Source organism: Cyprinus carpio, chromosome A10, assembly GCF_018340385.1.
Source record: "Cyprinus carpio isolate SPL01 chromosome A10, ASM1834038v1, whole genome shotgun sequence".
In the NCBI taxonomy this organism is placed as follows: Eukaryota; Metazoa; Chordata; class Actinopteri; order Cypriniformes; family Cyprinidae; genus Cyprinus; species Cyprinus carpio.
The window spans coordinates 16621184-16637083 of NC_056581.1; the positions used below are offsets into that span (position 1 = coordinate 16621184).

Genomic DNA, 15900 nt, shown 5'->3' on the forward strand with positions numbered 1-15900 from the left:
TTTATTAAATTAGACAAAACAAAGCAATTTCACTCGTGATCTCAAAACAGATTTGTTCATAATTTTAGCAGTGTTATTTAAGTTTGCATCATATTCTCACAAAAGAAAAAACTGGAACCTGTAGCAGTGCATGTAAGCAATCCTTAAACTGTGTTCCATAAACACTAACCAAGATTAAAACCAAATTATATCATCAGAACATTTGCTTCAGAGGATCTTAGAATTACAATAAGGTGTTACAATAAAACAACTTTAAATAAATCTTAATATTATAATTTGATATCAATTTGATATCCCAGTGAAAATGAGTCCTTACAGTCAGCACCCTCTTATGATACAAAGTCAAATGATCCAGACTATCTACTGCACTCTTGTGGCACAAATGAGAAAATGCACTTCAAACAGTCTTGTGTCACTTAATCTCTCTGATAGAGGACCATTGATACATCTTCAGTGGCCAGTCACAGTAACACAGTCCTGAGATCTGTGACAGACCAGATCAGCCAATCCAGGCACAGTGTCTTAACAGAGCGAGTTGACATGAACATCAGCTGTCCTACTGTTGATATTCTTTGAGAATGTTGTTGGCGATGACTAATCTCTGGATCTCGCTGGTGCCTTCATAGATCTCTGTGATACAGGTGTCACGGTAGTGTCTCTCAGCAGGCATGTCTGTGACGTAACCCATCCCGCCCAGCACCTGGATGGCCTTCACATTTCAACAAAATAATCATGTTAGTACAGCTACAGTATGATGGGTTTCTTGTTATAGAAATAAAATATCTACCATTCAAAACATTGGATGATTACCTGGTGAGAGACAAACGTAGCAGCCTCAGATGCACCCAGTTTAGCCATAGCAGCTTCCTGCAGAAGAAACAAACACACACACATCTACAGATTTAGCAGGGACTATTTAGGAGATGCATTATAAGTTGCTAAGATGTGTTTCCATTGCACCACTAACCCCAAGCATGAATAAACCATTAGCACATTTACCATAACAATAATTAAGTATGAGAAAACAGACTAACCTTAGTGAAAGGTTTCTTTGCGTCCCTTAGCATTGCAGCTCTCCAGGTTAGAAGTCGAGCGCTCTCTATGGCAAAGGCCATGTCTGCTAGTTTAAACTGAAAGAGACATTTATCAGCAGCTGAATCATCCCAGATGAAAGATGAAAACACTGAACCTTTTCACTTTCCCTCTGAATGTCACACAGGGAGAGTTATAGTGAGTTATAGTCAGTGTATCGACTTTACTCAGTGGGTTTCTGGTCCAACACATATCCATGGCCACATTCTTGATTTGATTTTAACTCATGGTTTCTCTATTTCGAATATAGAAATCAACAGCGCATTTTTCTCAGACCACATGCCTGTACTTTTTACTGTTCCTCTCACTGGACGCACACTTAAAAATCCATCGCTGGCACGTTTAACTCGTTGTCTTACCCAACGCTCTAGTGAAGATTTTTCTACAGCCTATCACAATGTACGAAACTGCCTGGAATCTGTCTCTACCCTGCATAACCTGGATGCTGATGCACATCTTGATCTTTTTAATTCAACCTGCGCAGATATCATGAATTCTATTGCACCTTTGAGGTACAAAAATCACAAGCCTGTACCAGTGCCCTGGCACACTGACACTACACGTACCCTTAGACGGGTTTGTAGACAGGCGGAGCGCCAATGGAAAAAGGACCATCTGCAGGTTTCGTATGAAATCATGAAAAAAATGCCTATAAGGTGTTTCAGAAAGCTGCAAAGTCTGCAAAATGCAAACATTTTTCTGAACTTATTTCCAATAATTGCCATAAACCTCAAGTTCTCTTTGCTACTATAAACTCTGTTTTAAACCCCTCTGTGCATCCTATTTTAGAGCCCTCTACTGCTCTCTGTGACAATTTTGCAAAGTTATTTGTTGATAAGAACACACTTTTAAGATCTCAATTGTCTAACTCAGTGTATACACATGATGTTCCATTATGTTCTTCCATCTGGTCTGAGTTTGAGTCGATTGATTTGGACACATGTAATGAAATTGTTGGTCACTTAAAAACCCACTATCTGTCCACAGGATATTATTCCACCTTCTTTCCTTAGGCAAATTATGGACACAGTTGGACCAGGCTTGTTACTTTTAATTAACAAATGTCTGTCAACTGGTTCCTTCCCCAACAGTCTGAAAGTTGCTGTGGGTGACGCCATATCTTAAAAAAACTAATCTCGATCCTTCCACTCTTTCTAACTATCGTCCTATTTCTAATCTACCTTTTATTTCAAAGATCCTTGAGAGAGTTGTACTGATTCAATTACAATCATACTTATCCGCAAATTCTCTCCATGAAACATTTCAATCTGGTTTTAAAGCTCTACACAGTACTGAATCTGCTCTTTTAAGAGTGTCAAGTGATATTTTCACTGAAACTGACTCTGGGAAATCAATGGCCTTAGTCTTATTAGATTTGAGTTCTGCATTTGACTTAGTTGACCATGAGGTCCTGTTGCGACGTCTGGAGACATCCGTGGGCTTTCGAGGCGTTGTCTTGCAGTGGTTCCGCTCTTACCTGAACAATACATGTTTTAGTGTCCGTATTGGTCATCAATCCTCTACTAGTGTACCTCTGAACTGCGGAGTCCCACAGGGATCAATCCTCGGCCCCATATTGTTTATTCTGTATCTGTTACCTCTGGCTTCCATATTTAATAAATATGAAGTATCCTTCCATCTGTATGCCGACGATACTCAGGTTTATTTTCCTTTAAAACATAAACGATAAAAATGGTCTACAACCCTTGTTTGCCCTGTTTAAGTTATCTTAAACTCTGGCTTTCAAGTAACTTTTTAAACCTAAATGAAAATAAAACTGAAATAATTATCTTCGGGCCCAAGGAAAACTGTGTGTTTGATGTTGAGCGTGGTTCTCTCTCGCACCCATATGAAACCCACTGTGCAAGAAATCTGGGCTTTCTGTTTGACCACAAATTAAAATTGTGAGAAACAGATCAGTGCTGTTGTAAAGTCATGCTTTTTTCAGCTCCGCCAACTCTCTAAAGTCAAAAACCGTTTTTAACTCAGAGTAATCTTCAAATAGTGATTCATGCATTCGTAACATCACGACTAGACTACTGTAATTCACTTTACTTTTGGTCTATCTCAGCCTTCTCTTTCTCGCCTACAGCTAGTGCAAAACGCAGCAGCTAGACTCCTCACTGGGACACGCAAGTATGAGTCGATCACCCCTATTTTATTCAAACTCCATTGGCTACCTGTTAAATTTAGAATTGATTTTAAAATTTTACTTTTTGTGTATAAAGCTCTTAACAATTTGGCCCCTCAGTACCTGACTGATCTGCTCTGTCCGTACACTCCTTCTCGTACTTGAGATCCAGCGATCACTGCCTTCTTATCGTGCCGAGATCCAGGCTTAAAAAACGAGGTGGACCGTGCTTTTTGCGGGCTGCAGGTCCAAAACTTTGGAACAGTCTGCCTCTCTATATCAGACTGGCTCCCTCAGTTTCCATCTTCAAATCTTCTTTAAAGACTTTTTTGTTTTCTCTTGCTTTTCATGCTTATTGACTCTGATACGATTACTGCTTATTTTTTTTCTTTTGTTTTACTTTTTTAGTTGTTTCTTTTGTCCTGTACTGCTCTGCATTTTATTCTCTGCTATGTACAGCACTTTGGTCAGCCTTGGTTGTTTTTAAATGTGCTTTATAAATAAATATTGTATTGTATTGTATTGTATCGCCTGCAGTTTCCCAATCAGAGCGCCGAAAGCTGTTCTTTTATGAGCGTAATCAGCCGCACAGTCCAGCGCTGCCTGAGCGATCCCAAGAGCCTGTGCTGCAATACCAAGCCGCCCGCTGTCCAGAGTTTGCTGTTAGACGTAAAACAACTGCGTTAGATCACATGTAAACAAAGCAAATAAAATGCAAATCTGAAAGAGAGTTTTATAATTTGATGCAATGCAATGGTTTTATTCTGAGTTTGAATTAATTATTTTTATATACTTAAGGGGATACTCCACCCCAAAATAAAAATTTTGTCATTAATCACTTACCCCCATGTCATTCCAAACCCGTAAAAGCTCCATTCGTCTTCGGAACACAATTTAAGATATTTTGGATGAAAACCAGGAGGCCTGTGACTGTCCCATAGACTGCCAAGTAAATAACAGTGTCAAGGTCCATAAAAGGTATGAAAGTCATCGTCAGAATACTCCATCTGCCATCAGACGTGTAATCTGGGTTTTATGAAGCGACGTATAGTTGGCAGTCTGTGGGACAGTCACAGGCCTCCAGGTTTGCATCCAAAATATCTTAAATTGTGTTCCAAAGAAGAACGCGCTTTTTTTAGGGTTTGGAACGACATGGTGGTAAGTGATTAATGACAAAATTTTCATTTTGGGGTGGAGTATCCCTTTAAGAGAAAAACACTGACACAAGAAAACCATGTTAAAGGTGCAGTATGTAATATTGATGGCTAGCAGTTGAAATGGGTACTGCAGTCCAAATTCTAAATATTGGTTTTCCTGTCTCTTTCTCCTCAGACTCAATGCTTAAGCGGATTGCCAGATTGAGGACATGCAACAAGAACGAGTGCAACTGAAAATAAAGCGTGACGAGCCTTACTGTGTAAGTTGATTAGTTGATTTATCCGCATTTTAATATGCCTCTGGTCATAGAGGTTTTTAGATGGATGCCAAAGCTTTTTAGGTCAGGTAGAATCTGCGATCTCTGACCAAGTTTTATTTTTATTTACTGGCTTCCAATACACTGTGTTTTCAACCATCTGGCAACCCGGGGGTGCTGAAATACTGTTGGGTAAACTGACAGTTGGTGGAATCACACAGGACAAAATAAAAAACAGGGATTCTGACAAAAAATGAACATTTCAAAAGTAGAATAACAGCTGTAGAATTGTTTTTCAGAAAAAGAAGCATGTGGATATGTTTCCTAAATATCTGCAAACATATTATGCAATTTTTATGCTTAAGTACAGAAGTACAGTCACAAAATAACATACAGCTCCTTTAAAATCATACCATTGCAATCTTAAAGCCCATTCCTCGCTCTCCCAGCATGTTGCTGAGTGGGATGCGGCAGTCTTCCAGAATAATATTGGCAGTCGATGAAGCTTGAATCCCAAGTTTGTCTTCTTTCTTCCCTAAAGACAACCCCGGATGAGGCATCGGCACTAGGAAGGCACTAATTCCCTGATTTTTAAATAAAATAAAATAACATATCAAATAAATAACTGGATAATGTATTTCTTATTTGAAAATTCCTTTTCACTCTGTGAATACATACAATCAAATCAAATCAAATAATTTCAGCTCTTCTAGTTTTATGCAATAAAAAAAAAATATTAATTACAATTACACTGTATAATCAATCTTTTTGAAATCAGTTGATTCACCACACATCGAACCTTGTGTCTTAGGCTTTTGTCTGTTGTGGCAAAAATGATGGTGGCGGAAGCGTCCCAGCAGTTGGTTATCCAGGCTTTGGTTCCATTCAGAACCCATTCGTTTCCCTCCTGCTGCGCCAATGTTGATGCCGCACCTGCATCACTGCCGTTTCCTTGATAGCAAAAAAACACATCTTCAGCACAACATTTCATATCATACAAAGATGAAGATAAACTCTCACTGATGTTAGTGTAAACATGGCAACTCTATGGATCTAGAGATATACAAAATCATTTCAATATAAGGCTCCACAATTGGTGGTTGTGTGAAGGAGTATAACCATGCACCTGTGTTTAGAAAGCAGATAGAGCTCATGAAAAAATGCAGCTGTGTTTACCTGGCTCACTCAGAGCGAAACAGCCCACTTTCTTCCCCGTGGTGAAGGGCGTAATCCACTGCTTTTTCTGTTCTTCTGTGCCAAACTTCAGAATTGGTCCCAGGTACAGCGACTAAAACACAACAAACTGGTCACATGCAGAAGTAAACCTAAAAGCTAAATGATAATGAAGGACCGTTCACATCTGCTGCAGGACAGGTATGATACTTACCTTTGTTCAGTTCAGTAACCCTACAAGTATGAGCAATAGTGATTCTATATAATAGTGACTATATATATATATATGAGGAAAAATGAGTAACAATAAAATAAAACATATAAAAAAATAAAAAAACTACTAATGAATCTACTTTATTATTTTAAGAAATAATAATAAAATTAATTCATGTATTAATTTAATAATAATAATAATAATAATAATATATATATATATATATATATATATATATATCTATATATATATTATATATATATATATATATATATATATAATATATATATATATATATATATATACATACAATTTAAATATAATATGCTGTATTTATATGGGTGTTTTTAGGTAGTGATATATTCATATATTTTTCAAAATTAAGATTGAAATTGTCAGCAAAAAAATTAGCAAATTTTTAAAAAATTAATTAAAATAAATAAAAGAAAATACAGGTCCTTCTCAAAAAATTAGCATATTGTGAAAAAGTTCATTATTTTCCATAATGTAATGATAAAATTCAACTTTCATATATTTTAGATTCATTGCACACCAACTGAAATATTTCAGGTCTTTTATTGTTTTAATACTGATGATTTTGGCATACAGCTCATGAAAACCCAAAATTCCTATCTCAAAGAAATTAGCATATCATGAAAAGGTTCTCTAAACGAGCTATTAACCTAATCATCTGAATCAACTAATTAACTCTAAACACCTGCAAAAGATTCCTGAGGCTTTTAAAAACTCCCAGCCTGGTTCATTACTCAAAACCGCAATCATGGGTAAGACTGCCGACCTGACTGCTGTCCAGAAGGCCATCATTGACACCCTCAAGCGAGAGGGTAAGACACAGAAAGAAATTTCTGAACGAATAGGCTGTTCCCAGAGTGCTGTATCAAGGCACCTCAGTGGGAAGTCTGTGGGAAGGAAAAAGTGTGGCAAAAGACGCTGCACAACGAGAAGAGCAGACACCGGACCCTGAGGAAGATTGTGGAGAAGGACCGATTCCAGACCTTGGGGGACCTGCGGAAGCAGTGGACTGAGTCTGGAGTAGAAACCGTGCACAGGCGTGTGCTTTTGAACCAGAAACAGCGACAGAAGCGCCTGACCTGGGCTACAGAGAAGCAGCACTGGACTGTTGCTCAGTGGTCCAAAGTACTTTTTTCAGATGAAAGCAAATTTTGCATGTCATTCGGAAATCAAGGTGCCAGAGTCTGGAGGAAGACTGGGGGAGAAGGAAATGCCAAAATGCCTGAAGTCCCGTGTCAAGTACCCACAGTCAGTGATGGTCTGGGGTGCCATGTCAGCTGCTGGTGTTGGTCCACTGTGTTTTATCAAGGGCAGGGTCAATGCAGCTAGCTATCAGGAGATTTTGGAGCACTTCATGCTTCCATCTGCTGAAAAGCTTTATGGAGATGAAGATTTCGTTTTTTCAGCACGACCTGGCACCTGCTCACAAGTGCCAAAACCACTGGTAAATGGTTTACTGACCATGGGTATTACTGTGCTCAATTGGCCTGCCAACTCTCCTGACCTGAACCCCATAGAGAATCTGTGGGATATTGTGAAGAGAAAGTTGAGAGACGCAAGACCCAACACTCTGGATGAGCTTAAGGCCGCTATCGAAGCATCCTGGGCCTCCATAACACCTCAGCAGTGCCACAGGCTGATTGCCTCCATGCCACGCCGCATTGAAGCAGTCATTTCTGCAAAAGGATTCCCGACCAAGTATTGAGTGCATAAACAGAACATAATTATTTGAAGGTTGACTTTTTTTGTATTAAAAACACTTTTCTTTTATTGGTCGGATGAAATATGCTAATTTTTTTGAGATAGGAATTTTGAGTTTTCATGAGCTGTATGCCAAAATCATCGGTATTAAAACAATAAAAGACCTGAAATATTTTCAGTTGGTGTGCAATGAATCTAAAATATATGAAAGTTGAATTTTTATCATTACATTATGGAAAATAATGAACTTTTTCACAATATGCTAATTTTTTGAGAAGGACCTGTATATATTTTCTAAAAGTTTTTTATGAGTTCATAAATGCATGAGTTCATTGTTTAACCATATACTTAAATACAGACAGTTTTAAATACGCACTTAGGGTGCATTCACACCTGTCATGTTTGGTTCGATTAAAACAAACTCTGGTGCGATTGCTCTGTTAGTGCAGTTCATTTGAGTAAGTGTGAATGCTGCCATCTGAACTCTGGTGTGCAACAAACAAGCAGACCGAGACCGCTAAAGATGGGTCTCGGTCCGGTTCCAAATGTACTCTGGTGCGGTTCGAATGAAATATGAACGCAACACGGACCAAACACTTCTAAACGAACCAAAAACAGGAAGTAATGACAAGATGCGACGCTATGTGACATGATTTGACCACACGGTGTAACCAAATCAAGCAGCTTTTGTTTGGGGTGTTCGGTGAGTTCCGTTGTGAAATATATGTCATTCAAACTGACATTCAACCCGACCAATCAGGTTGTGAACATATCACTATGCCTTCAGGTTTGGTATCTTTAGGCTCGCAGTCAAAAATGTCAGTGTGAACACTCAGTGGACCAGGAACAAATGTATCGTTTTCTTTTTTGGACCGAACTACGAGAACGAACTACAAGTGTGAACGCACCCTTAAACAGGTTCAGCAGAATTCAGTCAATCACAGAATAAAAGGTGACTCACATTATTCACACTGACGATGACTCCGGTCGAAGCACATCCTCTGCTGAGCTCTTCCACGGCGAGACAGTACGCCAGATAATCCATCCCAGCTCCACCCAGACTCTCTGGTACCTCTACAGCCATGACACCCATCCCTCCCAGCTCTTGTATCTACATCGGAGAAAATCAACCACAAACATCCTCATATGCTCTAATCAAAAGACGGAGACTACTGTGGAGCTCCATGGTTGAGGTTCCTTTTACCTGCTTGGCTGGGAACTTGTGATCTTTGTCCAGTTGGGCAGCGATTGGCGCAAGCTCCTTTTGAGCATAATCCCTACATGTCTGCCTCATCATCTGGTGCAACTCTGGCAGCTCCGCAAGCTGGTTCAAACAGCGAACGCCATGCCCTACCGCCATGCCAAGAGCTGATAAATACAGAAAACAAGATGATATTAGCACATATGCTGTATATATTTACTAAATGAATAACAATTAAACAAAACTGCAACATAAATGTGTTTCAGCAAAAATAAATTAATGATAAAGCAGGATAACTGCATAAATTGGAACACTAAATCATAATCTAATCAGTAAAAAATATTTGATTATTACAGTATTTACATATAAAAAGAAAAAAGAAAATCAGGAAACTACCATGGGCCATCTGCACAGAACCTGCAGAATAAAAGTAGGTAAAAGGTCACTGTGCGCTATGCAAAATAGCTAATGATAAAAAGTGCATTAAAATTGTAGAAATGTGCTTCTGTATAAGTATAATTAGTTACACAGAACAACTCTGAATGCATAACACGTGCATTTCTTTTAAAAACAAGCTGCAGTTTGACTGTTCATCCTGATTGACATTTATTTTGAATGAAACAGTCAGCTGTCAGGCTAAGATTAACCCCACATATGACAATAAACCATCCAAAAACTACACGAACATAGCAAACTAACATTTCATATGTGGTTGTTGAATGTGTTCATGCATAATCATGGAGAGTCATTTGCAAGGGAATTTAAATAAGGTAAGCAGGTGATTTTTCTTATTCCATTCACTAATCAGTTTATTAATGGTGTTAACTTTAGACCTAAACGTTAATATTTCTTCAGTTACCAAAAGTGATGTAGACAGTCGTACAAATGTTTGTGAAATTTATGTGCTTAGGATCACTCTGCATTGGTCTTTTTAATAAACTAGCTGCAAATGCATCCAGCGGCATATTTTTATGAACACAGAGTCGCTCACGAGCTGCGAGTGGCACTGGTGTAAACATACAGTAATAATCAGTTACACTAATGACCTCTACGTGCTTTGAAAAGGGCTGCCATCTTGGCTCAGATGTATCTACTTTTGCAACAGCAGACAGGAAGCGATGTGTGACTGGTCGGGTCATGTGATCATGACGTAACGCCGACGTTTTGTTTTATTGTTTTTGTTTGTTTGTTTGTTTGTTTGTTTTTGTTTAAAATAAAATATACATTTGAATGTTGTATTATAAGACTGATTTATATTTAAAAAAAAATTAGACAATTCACTATTATGACAAAGAAATTAAATCATAGTACAAGATACATTTCAATACTAATGCATAATCTGATCAGTAATTGTTTTACAGACATTAGTTTAAGACATTTGAGTTTACATTAAATGAACTTTACATGGTTATAATAATTTATACTCAAGTATGTCGAAATGTAAAGTACATTAAGGCTTCACTGGTATAATAAAGCAGTGAACTCATAGTATAAAATACATTCCAATAAAAACACATATATTGCGATACTAATGCAAAATCTGATCAATAACAGGCTTACAAATTAAATATATATTATATATTATTATTATTATATATAATATTTATATAATATCTAAAATATTTATACAAGTTTATAATGTAATGCTCTAAAGATTTATATTTAAATGCTATATAATTAACCCTATATAATACACATTATGTTCAAATGATGGAATATTTTTCACATGAGAATTATTTTTAAACAAAATAGCTCTTTTAGCTCTATTCTTGTTTTATTATTGATTAAAAGTTCATTTGAACATTGACACTTTTCCTGGAAAATGTAGTTTTATTCTGGCCTAGTGAATTGTGTATTTGTTTATTTACGTACTTTAATGTTACAGATTAATGCTAATAATAAACTAAGGAAAGAATAACAAGAGAAGTCAGCTTTTTTGTTTTTCCAAAACATGTTTATTATTGGCATCATAAAAAGTCAGTTAGATGTCTGGGACAATTTAAATGAATCTATTCTGGGGAGGGGGGAGTCGTCAGAGAAAAGGGGGAGGTATGGGGATAAAAAGCGCCGTGAGAAGGCTAGTCGCTATGCTACAAGACCGCAGCGGGGTGAGCTCACTGTTTAGCAGCGGTCAGATTGAAGCAGCCGTGCTTGTGGAACTGCATGTCCCTCACACGGCGCATGGACTGAATCTGAGGCTGGAAGGCGCAAAACTCGTTGTAGTGTCTGTATTCGCCGGACTCAAACAGATACTGGTAGCCTCTGTAGCCGGGGTACTGGTATCCCACCCAACTTTGAAAAGAGGAAAAGAGTGTGTAAAACATGCGATAGTATTTCTATTAGCTGTTAGTTGAGGTTTTGATTTGGTACTCACGCTCCACCGGGGACCCTCACGCTGCCCACTCTGTCACAGAAGCCATGCGCCCACAGGGTTGGCACGTCATCCTCCTGGATCTCCATCTTGTTGCCCTGGAAGTCGGACAGCTCATACAGGCAGATCTTGTGCTCCATGGGGTCCTGTACGCATTTGGACCAATTAGCAACATGCATTTGAATTCAATAAGGAGAAGTTGCGACGCCCTCCCAAGTGTCCTACCATGCGGATGGGTCTGAAGGACATGAGACAATCACTGCGGTAGCTGTTTGACCAGGTGTCCCAGCGAGGATACTCGCCCTTCTCCAGGATGAACATCTCGCCACGGAAGTTAGTCTGCTCGAAGGCAACAAAGCTGAAGACATGGACAGCAGGGAGAGATGTGTACCAGACAGTAGATGGCAACACGTGGATGAGAGAAAAAAAGAGGGATAGAGGGATGACAGCATGAGTAAGGAGGGAATAGGATGGTATCAACAAGTTTAGATTTAGCTCAGAGTTATTATAGTTAAGTAACACTAAAACTGAAACCGTGAAAATACATTCTCGGCACTTGAAATAAAATAAACGTTAACTGAAATAAATAAAATATTTTAAAAAGTATCAGTTTCATTTAGTTTAACTTTATGTAAATAAAATAAAAACTAAAATAAAAACTATATAGACAAACAAAATTAATAAAAATGATAAAAACACAACACAAAATTACTAAAACTGTAACAAAAAAATTAATTCAATTAAAAAAAATCTAATTCAACATTCTAATAAAAACTAACAGTATCTCAATGATTTAGCTACAGCCTATATGTTTTTCCCATCCACATTAGATAATATCCACTGGTCGGTGACTTACGGGCCGCACTCAACAATGATACTGCGGACTCTGTCCATTCCGCGTTCACAAACGTTCATGCACTCGTTCTGGACCTCCATCATCCTGCCCTGGAAGTTCTCCTGGTCGAACAGGAAGATCTGCAAGAAAAGAAGTAGACCATGACCGGGTTTCCCACTTAGTTTCTTAATTTCACAGTTTAGCTGGTCTTTGTGGGTACTCTTAAAAATAAAACTTACAAAAGGGGTTTTCTGCAACGATGCCATAGAAGAACCATTTTGAGTTCCCCAAAGAATCTTCTTAAAACCATTTATTTTCTTAGTGTGAACAAATTTTTACAAATCTAAAGAAGTTTTTTTTTTTTTCAGTATAAAGAATCTTTAGTGCAATGGAAAGTTTCCATGGATTTTAAAAGATCTTCATGGAATCAACGAAGCCAATAAAGAACTTATTTTTAGTTCTCCAAAGATCCTTTCAGTGAATAGTTCTTAAAATAAAAATTGTTTTTCTTAGTGTGAAGAATATTCTAACAATCTCAATAATCTTTTTCCACACTGGAGGTTCCATGGACGTTAAAGGTTCTTAATGGAACCATAGAACCAGTAAAGTATGTTTATTTTTAAGACTGTAGAAGAATCATTTTGGTTCCCCAAAGAACCATTTTGTGAAAAGTTCCTAAAAGAACATTTTAATGATCTAAAGAACCTATTTCCACTATTAAGAACTTTTTTTGCAATGGATGTTAAAAGTTCTTATATGAACCATAGATTCCAATAAAGAACCTTTACTTTAAGAGTGTAGGTTTCATGCTAATTACAGTGTCTGTAGGTAATTTGTCTGCCAAAATCCAATCATAAAAACCAGTTGAATGCAGATACTTACTTTGTAGTTACCCATGAATCCGGGCTCTCCGGTCTTGGAAGCCTTGCTGGTGGCGGCAGGGGCGGGAGCTCCCTTGTCCTTGGCATCAGCGCCCTGGTTGGTGGTGGACTTGGCGGTCTGAGACATGATGAAGGGGTTCAAGAACGTCTGTGAGAAAAGAGCAAAGGGTGGGGAAATGTCATGAGGCTTGGTGCGTATACTCCAAAATATCCATATAGGACTGGTGTTGTGGGACAGGGGTTGAATGTTAGGGATGGTAGGGTTTGGGCTTCACATTTAAAAATGATTCCAATATCTGAAAAACAAGTGAATCCAGGGCAAATCCCTACTACAGGGACTCAGCTTTTGCTGTATCCGTTTTACCTGGGCTCTTACCTGCTTGAGTACAGCTGTGTTAGGTTGGCTGGCTCGTGCTGGTTCTCTTTGACCAGTGCTGTAACTTTTATACCCTGGCAAGGGGAGTACAGAGGCACTCGGGGTACAATAGAAAACACACCGTCATCAGACTTTGCCTGTGCCAAAGTGCAGGGTCATCGCATAGCCCAGAAGGCTCTCCCCGCAGGGCCCGTAAGCATTTTACTGTCAATGGAAAGCCCTGACAATGGCACTTTCCCCTCTTAGCCAGCGCTCCATGCTATAGGCTACATATGGACGAGAGGTACGCATGCAGGTCACAGGTCACATGATCCTAATCCACTCTACTCTGCTCTCTAACATGCTTTCTGACTTTTCCTGAGTTTCACAAGAAATATACACTGATGTGATGTTTGCACTCTGAGTTAGATTCCAATTTCAAATGCTTTACAATAATCAAATTAATTTATATTTTTTAAAAATTTTAATCTATTTGAATATTTAAAATATATATTTTTAATATATATAATTGTAATATTTTTATGTTTAATTCATTATTATTAATATTATTATTATTACTAAATACTAGAGAGCTTGTAATATTTATATTTTAATCTATATTTTTAATGTATAATGCATCATTATTATTATTGCTACATAATGTTGACTGTAAGAAAATCCATATCTGACATCTTATAACGGTTTGATCCTAGTCATTCAGATTCTCATGATGTTTTAGGCTTAATATAAAATTTTCAATGGTATCTTTTAGGTTGTGCTTGTGTCTTAGAAGTATGTGTGATAGCAGACGCAGAATGAGCATGTTATGCAACAGAAGGATCCCACATGGAGTCTAACAGGCACTCTTTGAACATGTGGTATGAGATATGTGGCCACAATCTTCTAAAATGAATGCTGCAATAGCCCTGTAACAACTGCAATGTATCTTTTGAGAGCCTCTCCTACTGACTCACTCAATGATTAGCAATAACCTTTGAAAGCAGAGTGATAAATAAAAGAACAGCCTGCAAACATGCTTTAGCTTTATAGAAGCCTTTTACAGTTTTAATCTATCTGTATATAATAAATGTTTTTTTTAATACTCTAACGTGAACTTTATTTGCTTGCTTTTTATGTTTGAAATGTGCTATGAATTTTTATTATTATTTATTTAGATTATTATTTCAGTTGTTTTATCACAGTCAATTATTATTACGATTATTATTTTTCATTTTAGATTGCATTCCTGCAGTGTTTATAAAGGCCAGAATTCTGTATTTATTGATTAAAGCAAAAAATAATCTTGAGTAGTTAAAAAAAAATCTGTCAGGGGTTGTCCCTTGGGGTTGGAGATGGAACTGGAGAGGGTTTATGAGACTATGATAGTTAAATAAACTATGTAAGTAAATAAGTAAATAAATAAATGTATGCATGCATGTCCATTTAAATGTAAAATATAGCAATCATATAATAGCATTCAAATGTTTGGGCTCAGTAAGATCTTTATTTTAAAGAAAGGAATGCTTCTATTTAGCAGGAACACATTAAATTGATCAAAAGTGGCAGTAAAGACATTTACAGTATTGCAAAAGATTTCTATTCTAAAATAAATGCTGTTTCCAAAAACAAATTAAGCAGCACAGCAGTTTTCAATATTATTACAATAATAAGAAATGTTTCTTGAGCAGCAAATCAGCATACTGTATTAGAATGATTTCTGAAGGATCATGTGACTCTGAAGACTGGAGTAATGAAGCTGAAAATTCAGCTTTACATCACAGGAGTAAATTTCATTTTAAAATATATTCAAATAGAAAACATTTTGAGAGGGTAACATTATTTAAAATCCCAGGTGATATGTATTATATTGTATTATATTGATAAGCAATTAATTTAGGTCATAGAGGTTCATGAGAAGAAATAAATAAAAACCCTGAACTATATAATATATAGGTGAAGATTATTAATCAATGTTTAATTTTTTGTTTAATGCATGTAAATGGCTTTTTTCACTTTTTATATCTCCGAACTATTAAAAAATAGAGACCAAGATCAATTATTTTCCTCAACATATTTACAGGTTATCTATAATTTTGATTTAACTTATCCTGGGCCACAAACAAGGGTTATTTTAAAACAGTAGGCTATATTATTGGGCAAAAGCTAAATATTTAAAAATTATAATACTTTTGAATAATTGAGTATCTTTTATTATGGTATTTTCTGTAAGTGTATGACATCTTCATAGCATTACTGTAGACCTCCCCGTCTGTCAATCATTATTTTCAATGCATTCACCGAACCAAAACAAAAGCATCATATATGGAATGTGTCCAAGACCAGCAGCATCTTTCCCTGCACATGCACCGTCTCAGATCCGTGTCAGTCCTTAACACGTATGTTTATGTGACTCGTGTGTGTCCAGGTCCGAGCGCCCAGACCTGGATCCAGGCAGGGATAGTGTGGTGTTTGCACTTCTCCAGCTGTATAGATTTAACC

General features: G+C 37.2%; 2 protein-coding genes across 2 annotated transcripts; both read right to left on the minus strand.

Moving 5' to 3' along the window:
* Positions 1-9123, minus strand: LOC122146482 (short-chain specific acyl-CoA dehydrogenase, mitochondrial-like). Its single transcript, XM_042765448.1, has 8 exons — positions 8720-9123; positions 5814-5925; positions 5437-5588; positions 5051-5221; positions 3751-3883; positions 1035-1135; positions 811-867; positions 1-709 (listed from the first exon to the last, which is right to left on the minus strand). The coding sequence occupies exons 1-8, from the start codon at positions 8849-8851 to the stop codon at positions 557-559; spliced, it is 1011 nt and encodes a 336-aa protein (XP_042621382.1). The 5' UTR covers positions 8852-9123; the 3' UTR covers positions 1-556.
* Positions 9124-10891: 1768 nt separating this feature from the next.
* LOC109066943 (beta-crystallin B1-like) lies at positions 10892-13487 on the minus strand. Its single transcript, XM_042765455.1, has 6 exons — positions 13423-13487; positions 13048-13194; positions 12187-12305; positions 11556-11688; positions 11334-11476; positions 10892-11251 (listed from the first exon to the last, which is right to left on the minus strand). The coding sequence occupies exons 2-6, from the start codon at positions 13171-13173 to the stop codon at positions 11074-11076; spliced, it is 699 nt and encodes a 232-aa protein (XP_042621389.1). The 5' UTR covers positions 13174-13194; positions 13423-13487; the 3' UTR covers positions 10892-11073.
* Between the last annotated feature and the right edge of the window lie 2413 nt (positions 13488-15900).

Excerpts from the sequence above, each read along its gene's own strand:
- LOC109066943 (XM_042765455.1), bottom strand. The coding sequence starts at position 13,173 with ATGTCTCAGACCGCCAAGTCCACCACCAACCAGGGCGCTGATGCCAAG. Across the intron at positions 11,689-12,186 it reads ATCATTGTTGAGTGCGGCCC|CTTTGTTGCCTTCGAGCAGA; the intron begins GTAAGTCACCGA and ends CCATGTCTTCAG. Across the intron at positions 11,252-11,333 it reads GTGAGGGTCCCCGGTGGAGC|TTGGGTGGGATACCAGTACC; the intron begins GTGAGTACCAAA and ends CTCTTTTCAAAG.
- LOC122146482 (XM_042765448.1), bottom strand. The coding sequence starts at position 8,851 with ATGGGTGTCATGGCTGTAGAGGTACCAGAGAGTCTGGGTGGAGCTGGG. Across the intron at positions 5,589-5,813 it reads TTTCGCTCTGAGTGAGCCAG|GAAACGGCAGTGATGCAGGT; the intron begins GTAAACACAGCT and ends TTTGCTATCAAG. Across the intron at positions 3,884-5,050 it reads TGGGCTTTAAGATTGCAATG|CAAACTCTGGACAGCGGGCG; the intron begins GTATGATTTTAA and ends TACGTCTAACAG.